Source organism: Symphalangus syndactylus, chromosome 19, assembly GCF_028878055.3.
Source record: "Symphalangus syndactylus isolate Jambi chromosome 19, NHGRI_mSymSyn1-v2.1_pri, whole genome shotgun sequence".
Taxonomy (NCBI): Eukaryota; Metazoa; Chordata; class Mammalia; order Primates; family Hylobatidae; genus Symphalangus; species Symphalangus syndactylus.
In genome coordinates this window covers 64553645-64567366 of record NC_072434.2, presented here as the reverse complement: position 1 = coordinate 64567366, position 13722 = coordinate 64553645, and the positions used below count along the sequence as shown (strand labels likewise).

The 13722-nt window shown below is 39.1% G+C and overlaps 1 protein-coding gene across 1 annotated transcript in view; it reads left to right on the top strand.

Annotated features, from left to right (window-relative positions):
• Window positions 1-13722, top strand: part of LOC129458011 (uncharacterized) — a 115651-nt gene that overhangs the window by 70355 nt on the left and 31574 nt on the right. The window contains exon 2 of the mRNA XM_055233473.1: window positions 11934-12112. Coding sequence (XP_055089448.1) covers window positions 11969-12112 — 144 coding nt within the window. The 5' untranslated portion in view covers window positions 11934-11968. The remainder of the gene's footprint in view (window positions 1-11933; window positions 12113-13722) is intronic.

Below are 13722 nucleotides of genomic sequence, written 5' to 3'. Positions count from 1 at the left end.
AAGGTGTGGAACAATTTTTTGTAGTTTGATTCTTCCCTGAACATCGTAAGGCATCTAGCATCCCTGGTCTCTTCTCATTGAATGCTAGAAACCTCCCAAACTTAGTCTCAACTGAAAAATTATGACCGATTTCTGAAATGTTTCCTGGAGATTTTCCATCGAATGATGCTGGGTAAAAGAATAATTGTGAATTGAATGTGGGCGATCCTTTGGGGTTACATGTTTAGGATTGCATATTCCAAACCCTGCCTATAAATGCCGGATGGAGGGAATGAGTGGGGGATGTGATCCAGGCTGTGCTCAGTCCTACCTGGAAGAAGGGGGTAGGCACCACCTTCTTCTTCTGTAAAAAAGTATCTTCCTCTTGCCAAGAAGTCATCCAGAGGGGCCACTCTTTTCTTATTTTTATGAAGGCACTGTAAAATCAAATTATGTACAAAATGGCCAAGCAGGTGCATCCACATCTAATTAAATATATATGGATAAGAAGTAAGCAAATAACCTTCCAGCTTTTAAAATAGAAAAACTCTTTGTCTACAATATTTTCTTTATTTCAATAGCATTGTAATTGTGGATAAATGTGTATTATAGCTTCCCACTGATCATTTGAGAGACATGGAGGGCAGAGGGCAGATGAAATTACACGCAATCATCTTTAACATGAACTCAGAGCTTCAATTTTTGCTCGTTTGTACCATATATCATAGCTGGCTTTCTAGTGAAAACTTAATGCATCATGGACTAATTTTTAATAGTTTTGTTACAGGTTGGGGGCATGTATAGAGATGAATCCTATCTAAATGTGTGAATAGGTCATACTTTGTAATCATTCTTTACTAAGAACACTAGACATGTTTATTTTGTTTTACCGTGACATTCATGCTGATCTTGGTCTCCTCTATATAATCGTAATTTGCAGCCAGGGTTGAGGGCCTCCTGGCTGGAGTCGTGGGACTGAAGCTGTAGCCTGGAATAGAGTATGGTATGTATCTGTTGTTTCCTCTAAATAGCACAATATAGTGACCTCAGAAAACTGGAAAGAACATGGGCCCAACTCAGGAGTAGCGGCATCACAACAGAAGGACACTTGACTGAGCAGATCTAGGTGATAAAAAAAAATTTCTAAAGATTGTTTTCTGAGTCACTATTGCCACTGAAAAATAATGGTAACAAGCCCCAGGAAAAGTTTTATTTGGCCAGAGTCCTCATCCAAGCCCAGTGCTGACACTTCAAGACATTCTTGGTAATTGGCAATGAAATATCTTCTATTATGGAAAGGCAGTGTTCTTGAATACGTATTAATTCCTCTCCATGATGTCTGGGGCCAGTTACCACATGTAGTTGTTGCAGCCTATACTGGGCTCCACTTCCCACCTGGCTTAGTTCCTCTGCCCCAGCCCTTCCTCTTGCCTGACTCCCACCTGTAGACTGGTAGGTACCTCCTCAAAGAACCTGCTCAATGCCTCTGCTCCAGTCCTCTTTGGACACCATGTCTCTGAGTCACACATGTATGTCTCTTGGCTAGAAAATGCACTAGGGCCGAGGGTGGGGGAAACTGGGTGTAGTTGCAAGTTGCAGTTAGAGAAGGCAAGGGAATGCCCTTTATCCTAGAGTTGCCTTGCTTTCTGGAGCATTGAGCCAGAAATTCTGGGTCTGTTACATGTTATTAATAGGGGAGATGTATCACGAAGGACTTGAGTGTGCAGGTTCTAGAACCAAGCAGATCTGAATTTGAATCTTAGCTCTTCTACCACCTGTGTGAATGACCCTCCTTAAACTCCAACTACTTCACTCAATGCGGATAATACTAGCTACAATGTGAGTGACTCCCATGCATCCCTTTTTGAAAGTGTCTTAACCCAAATGTGTAGATACTAATCCAAAGGCCCCAGATGTAGTTCAGATGTTGACTTCCTGAACCCTCATGGAGTCTCTTCCTGACAACCTGAAGCCAGTACCTCAGATACCCCTAAGGCAAATGAGAACAGAACTGGACTCACCCAGGCTACTTGTTGTGTTAGAGTAAATACTGTGTTATTTAGAGGGAACAGGCTACTTGATGTGCAAACAGGACAAATAAAAACATTGCAGAAGAGGAAATGTTCTGTGATTTAAAATTGTCAGAAAATAATAGCTCAAATTCAGGCAATTCTAGTTTTCCTCTAGAGAACAGGAAAAAAAAAAGATGATGACAAGCACAACTATAGAACGGACATTATAAGTAGAATTAACATACTTCTGGTTGTTGTTCCCTAGTGGATTGAATGTAATAATGCTTTATTTTTTGGGTAGGTGGGGCTGGGCAAGAGGAGGAGGATGGTATTCTCTTGGAAAATGCCCCTTTTAGAAGCATGCCTCTATTTCTTTTTCTGAGAGTGCATGCACAAATACAAAGACCTAATCAACACATTTATTTTTAAGACAATAATTTCATTGCCATGAGTCTCCTTCTTAGAATAAGGCAGGTTATTTTGCTAATTGTCTGGCACCCTGGCATCACCTGCTGCTAATCATCAGACACAGGACACCTCGCAGTTCTCAGCAGTGAGTTAAAGTGATTGATGGGAGAATTGGCTTGGGCTCTCTCATTCTCCTGGCCCCCAGGCTTTTGTGTGGTTTGGGGCTGATTTTATGAGACAGAGAGATTTTCTTTCAGGAAAATATGGTGAACTGAAAAGTCCTTTGTATCTTCCATAACCTGGGGAGAGGGGTTTCAAATCTCCTTAGTCCGGTAGGCAAGGGTGGCTGAAAGCTAACAAAGAAAACCATTTTAAGCTTGATGAGCTGAGAGAAGGGAGACTATTTGAAGCTCTGGAAAAGTCCCAGAAGGTGGCTTTTCTACCTTTTAATATAAATGTGGGACTAGACTGTAAGAGCCAACTTGATCTATGTGCTCTTGGTGGGCACAGGGCTTGAAGGCTGCTACTGTTAGCAGCTAAGTGTCATGCCCACCCTCTCTCGGGACCGAGCCAGTGATGGGGCCTTATGCTGGGCTGGTTTATGCGTGTGCTAGAATAACCTTTAGAATCACCTAATTAAACATATTATAATGGCAGCTCACGGTACAAACACCTTCTCTTAGAAAAATACAATACTTATTCTGGAATGGGAAAAGAAATTTTTTTGCATTTAATATCAACGATTTACTAAGCTTTAGATTTTTTATTAAAATTCTACCTTTTGTATTTTCTCAAGGTTCTTGATTAATTTTCAAAGCATGGAAAGAAATCTTGGGCTTCCCACCTCCTACCACTGGCTTCCCGCTTCTTCCTCCACTCTAGTGAAATCATGCAGTCCCAGCACTTGGAAGAGAACACTCTTTGAACTGCTGCTGCTGAGGCCCTGGGGGTGGAGTTGATTATTTTTGCACGGGGGCATTAAAATGCCAGACATCAATTTCTTGTCTCCTGGTGAAGATATCTATACATCGAAGAGGCGTGCTTCAACCCTTTTCAAAGAATTTTTGCAAGTGCAAATTATGGGAACCCTAGATCTCATTTCTTTAAATAAATCCCCTCAAGGTCCATCTGAAGATGGTTGTGGAGATGGTTGTGGTTCTCTAAGAAGCAGTAAATTCTGCCTGGGGGAAATGTTGCACCAATACCCCTCCCCACCCTCATTCTCCAGCAAGTAGCCAGCGGTGTGGGGTGGGGCTGCTGCAGTGATGGCACATATTAGGTAATACCCCCCCGTTAGACTGCAGATGTGTGAACTAGTTTAAAAATTTTATTAGGGTTTTTATTAGACTCCACTGCAGTCTTAGCCTCTTTACAGCTGCCAACTTAGCCAGTTGCTCACAAGTTATAACAAATTAGGAATACCTAATGCCTAAGCTATTCTTACACTTTGGGGGCAAAATCCCAAACAAATCATAGTCTTCCTTGTGAATCTAGTCTCCATTTAAGAAATTGCACTTACAGGCAGAATGGCGCTTGAGCCAGGGTTTTGTTATGGCTTTGTAATAACAGTGTGGTTCAATTCTCCTAAGCATATAAATCCCGGATCCTTTATCATTTTCTGCCTGGCCATGGAATGCCCTCTCTTAAGTCTTTGATGGCCTTCCAAAATCTTTTTTTTTCCTCTTCTTTTTATTGTACGTATTCCTTAAGTGACCTTAATTCTTCTGTGAGTGCCAGATTGGCGTCTCTGAAAGCTGACATTGGCTTGCAATCCCCAAAAGAGGTACTTATAAAGTAGAAGATCCCCATCCTTCCTCTGTATGGGGGAAGAGCTCAGGAGGAGGACACCTCTCTTACCTAAAGAGGCAAAGCAGCCTGGTCCTTGGCTTCAGAGATTTTTATTATGTGCCAGTGAAACAAGCTTACCGGACTGTCTAGCTCCTTCATCTGAGAAAGACATTAATCTCCTTCTATTTAGACTGACTTACATAGGAGTGAATAAGCATAACGTAGTTTTTTTCCCCCTTGGAGTTAATAGATATGCATTGAAAAGTGTCCATTCACCAGTCCTCAAACTTTTTTCCTAAAAGGTCTCAATCTAGGCACAAAAGTGAGATTACTGTGCACTAATAGCTTCAATAAATCACGTATCTTTTGGACAAACTAAACAATAGGATAGCATAATGTTTAAAATCTGAAAAAAATTATTTGTTGAATCACTAAAATGTTATATTTGAATTTATTAAAAATATCTTTAATTCAATACACAAGGTTGATGTATGAAGATTACCTGCCTTGTCCATAATCCAATAGTCAAAGAGATGAACTCAATTTAGTATATCTCTTCATTTTGCCTGTTTTTGAGTTTCCGTTTTACTTCTTGCTACAATGTTACTTCCTGTGGTAATGGTTACAAATCAGAGAATAGGTTAAAAGTTTCTAGAAAAATTATGCAGGTGTTAAATCATGTACACCTAATCTCTTTTTTTTATAGGTAAAATTGAGGCTCAGAAAAAAGGGAAATAGTTTACCGGAAAAACCTGGGTACAAATTCTCTATTACATCCTACATTTGGCCTTGGGCAAGTTGTTCAGCGTCTCTGTTGCCCCAGCTGTGAAAAAGAGGCAATGTTAACTGTAAGGTAAAGCTATGATGCTGATTAAATAAATGACATACAAAGTGTCTGGCACAGAATAGGTGCTCAGCAAACCACTAGTTGCCTTCCTCTTTCCTAAAGTTTCCATGGAGTTGTTACATATAACAACATGGAGTTGTTAAATATTTGGGAGCAGAACACAAGAGTTGGCCCTCAATCTTGTGTTCTTCCCATTTCACCAGGCTGCTTCCTGCTGAGATTTATAGGGAAACTACCTTGTTGAACAGCTAGCTGCTGCCTCTCACTTGCGAATGTGCTGGGGAGATGGCGCGAGTGAAAGGTAGAGATGTGTTACAAACCAGGAATACCACCATGGCTGAAACTGCAACCACCAACTACAGGAGGGTCATTCATTGTAATAGAAAGGGGCTGTTGGTGGCAGAACTGTGTTTTCAGCATCCACAGCTGACAGTCCCCCTGAGGTTATAGAACTATGCTGCACACAAGTTCACAGCTGTGAGTGTGACACCAATGATAAAAAAAGAATCCTCTCTATCTAATGTCCTTCCAGGTTGGGTGGCTGCCTGCCTTACCTAAATAGGTTTTGTGTAGGCTTACATTTCAATGCATTCATTATACTCACAGAAACTGGTGGCGGCTTGAATAAACTCCTCATTCTCCTTGAGAGATAGCCTGAAATCATTCACTCATCATTCGTTTCTTCCTCAGAAATGTCCTGAGCCCTATCGTATGCTTAGGATTTAGCAGTGCACAAAGAATGATACAAAGAAGGAGTGTACACAGCCCTTCAAGTATTTTCTAAGTCTGGGGTTTGCTAACAGACCTGGAAACTTAAACAGCAAACCACAGCAACGATTTGTTCATTCATTCATTGAATATATATTTATTTAGAAAGAATGCTGACCACCGACAAGGCTTTGGGCTAGGTGAAATGTAGCATAGAAAGATGAATATGATTTCTTTCTTTCCCTCTCTTTCTTTTCTTTTTCTTTCTTTCTTTCTTTCTCTTTCTTTCTTCTTTCTTTCTTTCTTTCTTTCTTTCTTTCTTTCTTTCTTCTTTCTTTCCTTCCTTCCTTCTTTCTTTCTTTCTTTTCTTTCTTTATTTTTGGGGTGAGCAGAGTTTCACTCTTGTTGCCCAGGCTGGAGTGCAATGGCACGATCTCGGCTCACTGCAACCTCTGCCTCCCAGGTTCAAGCGATTCTCCTGCCTCAGCCTCCTGAGTAGCTGGGATTACCAGCATGCACTACTGTGCCTGGCTAATTTTGTGTTTTTATTGGAGACAGGGTTTCTCCATGTTGGTCAGGCTGGTCTCAAACTCCTGAACTCAGGTGATCCACCCCCCTTGTCCTCCCAAAGTGCTGGGATTACAGGCATGAGCCACTGCGCCCAGCCCAATATGATTTGTTTCTAAGCAGCATACAGTTAGATGAAGAAAGGACATTAGAATGTTGAAGACAAACTTTAATACCTAGTATATAATATATGTATAGCATATAAGTATGAATAAGATGTACTAGGTAAATGATGCAAATTATGATAAATAGTCAAATAAATGCAAATAAGTTTGCATTTGGCAAAGCCTCTGTGATCCAATCAGTGACTCTTAATCCCTAAGGTCATTAAGTCTTGCCCATCCTGCCTCCACAGTCACTTCTTCCTTCATTCTCTTTTCCTTTCTTGGTTCCACTATATTTGATCCTTGTTGTCTTGGTGCAATGAGTGACAGCCATCTTCTCAGAAGGAATGATGCTTGGAGGATGAGTGAGAATTAACCAGGTAGAAAGGGGAGGGCATTGTAGGGTGTATAAATGCATGTGCAAGGGTCTGGAGAAAGGGAGGGATCACGGTGTGTATGAGAGACTGAAAAAAAGCAGGACAGTTAGAACAAGAGGCAACATGGAATGACATGAGTAGGAGGTGTGTGGGGTGGGGACAAAGGGTTTGTTCAGTGAGGCCATGCAGAACTTGTGGGTCATAGGAGATAATTTTGTTTTTATTTGAAGAGCTCTGGAGATCATGACACATCATCACAGACTATCATAGTTTCAAACTAGAAGGAATCTTGATTTTCTCTAGTCTAAACCTTGACTTTCTATCTGTCACTGTGTCTGTATTGGGTGAACTTCTGGCCTATGCTGAAGAAAACAACTTAATTGCTAGGGAACTTGGGAATCCTGTGACTACTCATTCAACTTTTTTGTTGTTATTTCTCCTCTCTTATTTCTAAATTAACCATTTGAAAGTGAACAATTCAGTGGTGTTTAGTCCATTCACAGCACTGTGCCACCACCACTGCTATCCAGTTCCAAAACGTTTCCATCATTCCTAAACCCTTTACCCTTTAAGCAGGTTCTCCCCTTTTCCCCTCTCCCCAGCTCCTGGCAAAAACCAATCTGCATTCTGTCTCTATGGATTTATCCATTCCAGATCTTTTATGTAAATGGAATCATAGAGAATATGGCCTTTTGTACCTGGTTTCTTTCACTTAGTGGTTTATCTGTGTTGTAGCATGTATTAGTCCTTCATTCCTTTTTATTGCTGAATAATATTCCATACTCATTCCACTTTGGAATAACTCTGATAAAAACTTAATTGCCATTCTCCTGCCTCAGCCTCCCGAGTAGCTGGGACTACAGGCACCCGCCACCATGCCCAGCTAATTTTTTGTATTTTTAGTAGAGACGGAGTTTCATTGTGTTAGCCAGGATGGTCTCTATCTCCTGACCTCGTGATCTGCCCGCCTCGGCCTCCCAAAGTGCTGGAATAAAGGTGTGAGCCACTGCGCCCGGCTGGCTTTGTTTTTTTTACACCTTCAGAGGAAAGCAAAGGAGTGACATTTAGGTAATCACCATATAAGAAGAAATTTATATGTCTGTTGAGTCCCTGTTGGTTATTGTAGCAAGGAATAAGGTAGCTTTTAACTTACAATGACTTATGGTTATACAGTTCCACCATGTAGGACAGTTTTTGACAGTAATTTTGTGTTCAATATGTGGTATCTTTTAAGTTCTCAAACTTATAATTAGCGTCTCATACTCATTTCCACGAAATATTCTTTGAATGTATATTCTTCCTGAAGTATTTTTAAAAATATAAAAGTAAATTGTTATGGAAAGTAAATCCCTTATGTTTACTGCTTTGGCAAGGCAGTGACTACAGCTTTCCTACCTCCAATAAATCTCTCTGTAAAGTCAGCAGTTACCAAAGGTTACTATGTGAAGTGCCTTCTGGAAGAAAGTGACAATCTACTTAAATTTTGGATACAAGGAAGAAGAACATGTTTACTTGTTTAGTTCTGGTTTTCATTTTCTCAGATTATTGACTCATGGAATTTCTTTTTTGGGGGATGTGGATTTTTCGAATCCACTCACTTCATTCTCTACTATTTCAATTATTTGATTTTGTTAGACTTTAAGAAGCTTGTGCAAATAGCCATTTTTTAAGGTTCTTCAAAGAAAACTAACATCTGGCTGTTAGAGACCTCTGTGTGGACTGAGGTGGATGGAGCATGAAGCTCTTATTGGAGCTCCATGACAATGCATGGGAGAAGGCAAGGGGAGGTGACCACATTGAACAGGTCATCCAGACTTAGCCTCTGCCAGTGTGAAGTTCTTACTCTTGTGGATGATTGATTGGCCTATTAGAATAATTGAATCTGTTTGCCTAAATTTTCCAGTAAGTGAACTCAACCCACAATGCCTAGTTGGTTTCTATCCATGGGTCATCTATCTGCACAATGTCTTTCTGTCCAAATACTAAAGGCCAGAGAATCCCTTTGGAACTTTGAAGAGTTTGAACTCCATCAGCCACTCCCAGGTGGAGTTGCACAACCTTAGAGGCCCTGTTTGTGGCCCACTATACAGTTTCACAGTGAACATCAGACTTGTTTCGGTTTTGATCAATGGTTTTCTATAAACAGAGCCTGCTTTTGTCCAGCTCCTGCAATGGGACTCTTCAAGTATATATAATAGGTTGTTGCCTTGGAATTTTTCTGTTATTTAAAGTTTCATTTGAAGCCTCAAAACTGAGAGCAGTGAGTTCTAAGTATGCACACTCTTTTTTTTTTTTTTGAGATGGAGTCTTGCTCTTTCGCCCAGGCCAGAGTGCAGTGGCGCGATCTTGGCTCACTGCAAGCTCCGCCTCCTGGGTTCACGCCATTCTCCTGCTAAGTATGCACACTCTTAACATAAACTTTCAAGATTTACCATGTGATAGCAAAGCTAGTCCTGAGACCCATATCCTACTAGCTAATTCCAGAATATACAATAGAAGGTAGAAGATAGAGATTTAGTTAGAGGAGGCTGTATTTGGAGGTAATTCATAGAAGAAGAGAATGTTAACGTTGCTCCCTCCACCAAGTAACTCAGAATGGGCCCCAAGAGCAACAGATGGAGTCATGGGTCAGATACTATTGTGGTACAGGAGTGAAGCATGGTGAGAGATCACTCCAGATCACCTGAGGTGGGTTCTGTTAGGCTTGGGGATATTTGAGAATTGAGGAAGTTATACCTGCCTTTGCCTGGAAAATTCTGAAGACAGAAGGCTAGCTAAAGTTGTCTGTGATGATAGGAAAGGAGGGTAGACATAGGCCAATGTAACCAGTACAGATATGATACTTTAATCTCCACTATTAATATTTTCCATATCACTTTATTAGGTCTAGACCAGCGTTTCTCAACCTTAGCCCTACTGCCATTTGGGGCTAAATAATTCTTTGTTATGGGAGGTTGTTGATATGGTTTGTCTGTGTTCCCACCCAAATCTCACCTTGAATTGTAATAATCCCCATGTGTCAAGGGCAGGGCCAGATGGAGATAATTGAATCATAAGGGCAGTTTACCCTATACTGTGCTCGTGGTAGGGAATAAGTCTCATGAGATCTGATGGTTTTATAACTGGGAGTTCCCCTGCGCACACTGCCTTGCCTGCAGCCATGTAAGATGTGACTTTGCTCCTCACTCACCTTCTTCCATGATTGTGAGGTCTCTCAGCCATGTGAAACGGTGAATCAATTAAGCCTCTTTCCTTTATAGATAACCCAGTCTCAGGTGTGTCTTTATTAGCAATGTGAGAACAGACTAATACAGTTATCCTGTGAATTATAGGGTATTTAGCAGCATCCATGGCCTCTACCCACTAGATACTAGTAGTAATCCCCAGTTGGAAGAACCAAAAATTTATCAAGACATTGCCAAATGTTAGGCATTGGAGGGGCAAACATCACCTTGGTTGAGAACTAGTGGTGTAGACAGTCAACAAAACAAATGAAGTCCTGATTTGTAGTGTTTGCCAATTTTTGTGGTATTAATATCTCTACCTTAGCCTGTCTCAAGCTATCAGTGTGATGCAACTAAGGGAAAAGTTGGAAAGTGAGCTGGACATATTGTTTCCATTATGCCCATAGAATAGATAAAAATAACTTCAAGAGCATAGATGATAGTAAAATGATAATAATTAGGATGTGTTGAGTTTTGACAAATATATTTTTGTTTTTGATAAAATTTATTTATTTGAAAGTTTATATACTTTAATTTTTAATGATGCCTGTGTTTAACAACTGGTTTACAAAATTTCTGAGAATTTAACAGTCTGCTTTCATGTGCCAATGTGACTTGCCTGCAGCACACCACATTTATAGCCAAATTAGGAATGTAGAGAGGTAAGAAGATTTCTTCTCCTTACAGCTTATCATATAATGTCAAACTGACCCCAATTTGTAAACTAAATGATTATACATGCCATCTATATTCCAAGCATCAGCCATTCCCAAAGGGAGGATTTCCTTTGGCATATTTAGAAAATTGAGGGGTTGTCTTAGTTCTTTCTCATGTTCATCCATTGGACAGTTGACTCTCAGCATTCTATGTTCTTCACAGCCATTTCCAGTGTCACAGTGAGCCACTGGTTGTTTTCTGTTGTTTCACTCCTGGAAGTCTGGATCTCTTGTTTTTGGTGATGTGCCTGCATCCTGAGCAGTAGAGAGATCAGCAAAGGCCACAATTTCATTTCTAAGCCACAGATGTTAGTTTTGCTCCTCTCCCCTGGTATATTCTTTTACTTTCTATGTTAAGAAATCATGTCCTCTGAAATTTTCTCAATATTAATTTCTTCAGTCCCTTCCCAAGGGAGAAAAACCCAATTCTGTATTTGCTCTTATTTTAGATAACTTTTCCCTCTCCATCAATCCTCCCAGTGCAGTACAGATAATTCACAGAAGAATGTGTACAAACTCTAAGATAGTCATTTTAGAATAACACCAGCAATGGGTAGTATGGGTATACTTCACATCTATAGATAGATGATAGATAGATAGATAGATAGATAGATAGATAGATAGATAGATAGATGATAGATAGATAGCAGATGAATATATAGGAACTCATATACATGAATTATATATATTTATTTATGTATCTTGTATGTTTTACACACACAAACATATGTCCTATTTGTATAGGCATAGAATACCAATATTCTATAAATGTAGCTACTGTTATAGTGAACAGTAGTTATTTCTGTGAATGTGGCTTGGGGTTGCGGTGGAGGAAGACTCATTTTTTTTTTTTTTTTTTTGGTTTAACATTTTTACAAGTTTGTATCTAGTTAGCTAAAACAAGTGCCTATCAGCCTTAATTTCTCCAGTCTTCTTTGAGACCAAACCCAGAAAGTCCTTCAGCCTCCATGATGATTGGTGTAAGTGAATGAGAGTGTTTTCTGTTGATGTGCACTTTTCTCTTTGATCCTCTTTCTCTAGCACGATTTTACTGGTTCAGTCATCACACTCTCCCATCTGCTCCCAGGATCTTCCTGCTTTATTCTTGGAGAACATTTTGGTAATTGTCCCAGAGAAGCCCTAGTGAGGATTATCGTGTTAAAAGTGACATGCTAATGTCATGCTTGTGTGCATTTCCTTCAGCAAATGAGCCAGCTCCCTTGTGAAACTTTAAGAACATGGTACTCAGAGGAGTAAGGCTCATGAAGTGGAGGGATGAGAAGACTTTCGGGACAGATCATGTGGAGGCTGTCATTCTCCTCGTGACATTGCTGTGGGAGAAGAAGGAGGCATTCCATGTTGGCATCAATGAAGAACTTCAGGTTACTAAAATTTAACTTTATCTTCTCTTGGGTTAGGTGTATAAGGGTGTGTGTACGTAAATGTTTAAAAATATAAAGTTTATTTAGATTTTGTTTAAACACAGAAAAAATGAGTAAAGAAAATTGAGCTCCTTTGCAGCAGAAAAATACAAAGTTGTCAGTGAGAGAGACTGGTTATTCCATTTAGATTTTCCTAGCTTTAAATATAATGAAAGAAAAACAGACCAACTAATACTACGTTTATTTGAATAGGTGAGCTCAGTGATCAGATGTCAGCTCTCAAAAGTTATCATTCAGCCTAGAAACCCAATTTAATTATTTGCAATTTATTCTCCTACTATGTTTTGGAAAAAGATGACTATATCAGTTTTACTTGTAGCCTCCTTTGAAAATGTGAGTTTTCCTTCGTTGGTGATTCAAGAGTCCCTTTCTGCTATTGTTAATGTCTTTTTTGAGATTTTTTAAGAAAATTTTATTTCAATAGCTTTTGGGTACAAGTAGTTTTTTGTTAGGTGGATGAATTGAGTTTTTTTTAAATATAGATAAGCAAAATGTCAAAGACATGATTAAAAATAATTAGAAATTACAAGAGTTTAAAAAATATTTTTCTCAATCTTAATTTAAACCCCACTTTGAAGACCGAGTTGACGTTTTGGAAAAAACCTAAATCCTTTGAGAGAAATAAACCTATAAAGTATTTTAATGTGAATAATATAAAGTAAAACAGAAAAAAATGGATCTCTAAAATAATATTAGTTTCTATGTTAGTTTTTCTTTAACATCAACCTCTTTTTTGACTGTTTTATTGAAAACTCTACAGACAGTAGCTTATTTTTCCACCGACCTAAGCACCTGAGACTTTTGGCTGATGGCTATAAGACCAGTAAAACTGCCTATAAAATGTAACTTTATAACATAACTTAAACCATGTTTATAGAATGTATTCCAACATTTACTTTTTTCCAAAAGCAAACAACTCGGTGTGTATTCATTATATTACAATGGAAGACAACATTCGTGTTTTTGAACAATGATAACACTTGCTCTGTAGTTATATTGTTTACAGTGTTTTGTAGTACCAACGGATAAGTCTGAAAGGAGGGAACGCTGATCTCAGCGTAAAATTTTTCTGAGCCTAACACGAAGGAAATAGAGTAATATTTTATTTGAACATGTTTTATTAGCTTGATTTTCAAGTGCTATGGTAAAATCATGTTTCTGACTCCATACAGCCCAAGATAATATGGTCAGGCAGTGCAACTGGTATCATCTCATAACCATGTTCCACTTCAGGGTCTTTGCCTGTAGTAGTATTCCTTTCTATCCATTTGGTTTGCTCTTTAACCTCTTTTAATTCTTTTCTCAATATCACCTTCTCAGATACCCATGATCGTTCTGTATAAAATCATACTCTTGTCATCCAGCACCTTTCATCTCTGTTATCCTAAGTATTGTTCTCTGAAATATTATGTAATACAATTGTTTATTATGTTATGTATTTTGTCTCTCTTGTCACAGAATATTTATCGTAAAATTCATGATACAGAGGATTTTGTCTTTTAATTTTTTTTCTTTTCCTTCATTGCTGTATCCCCACTGCCCATACGGTG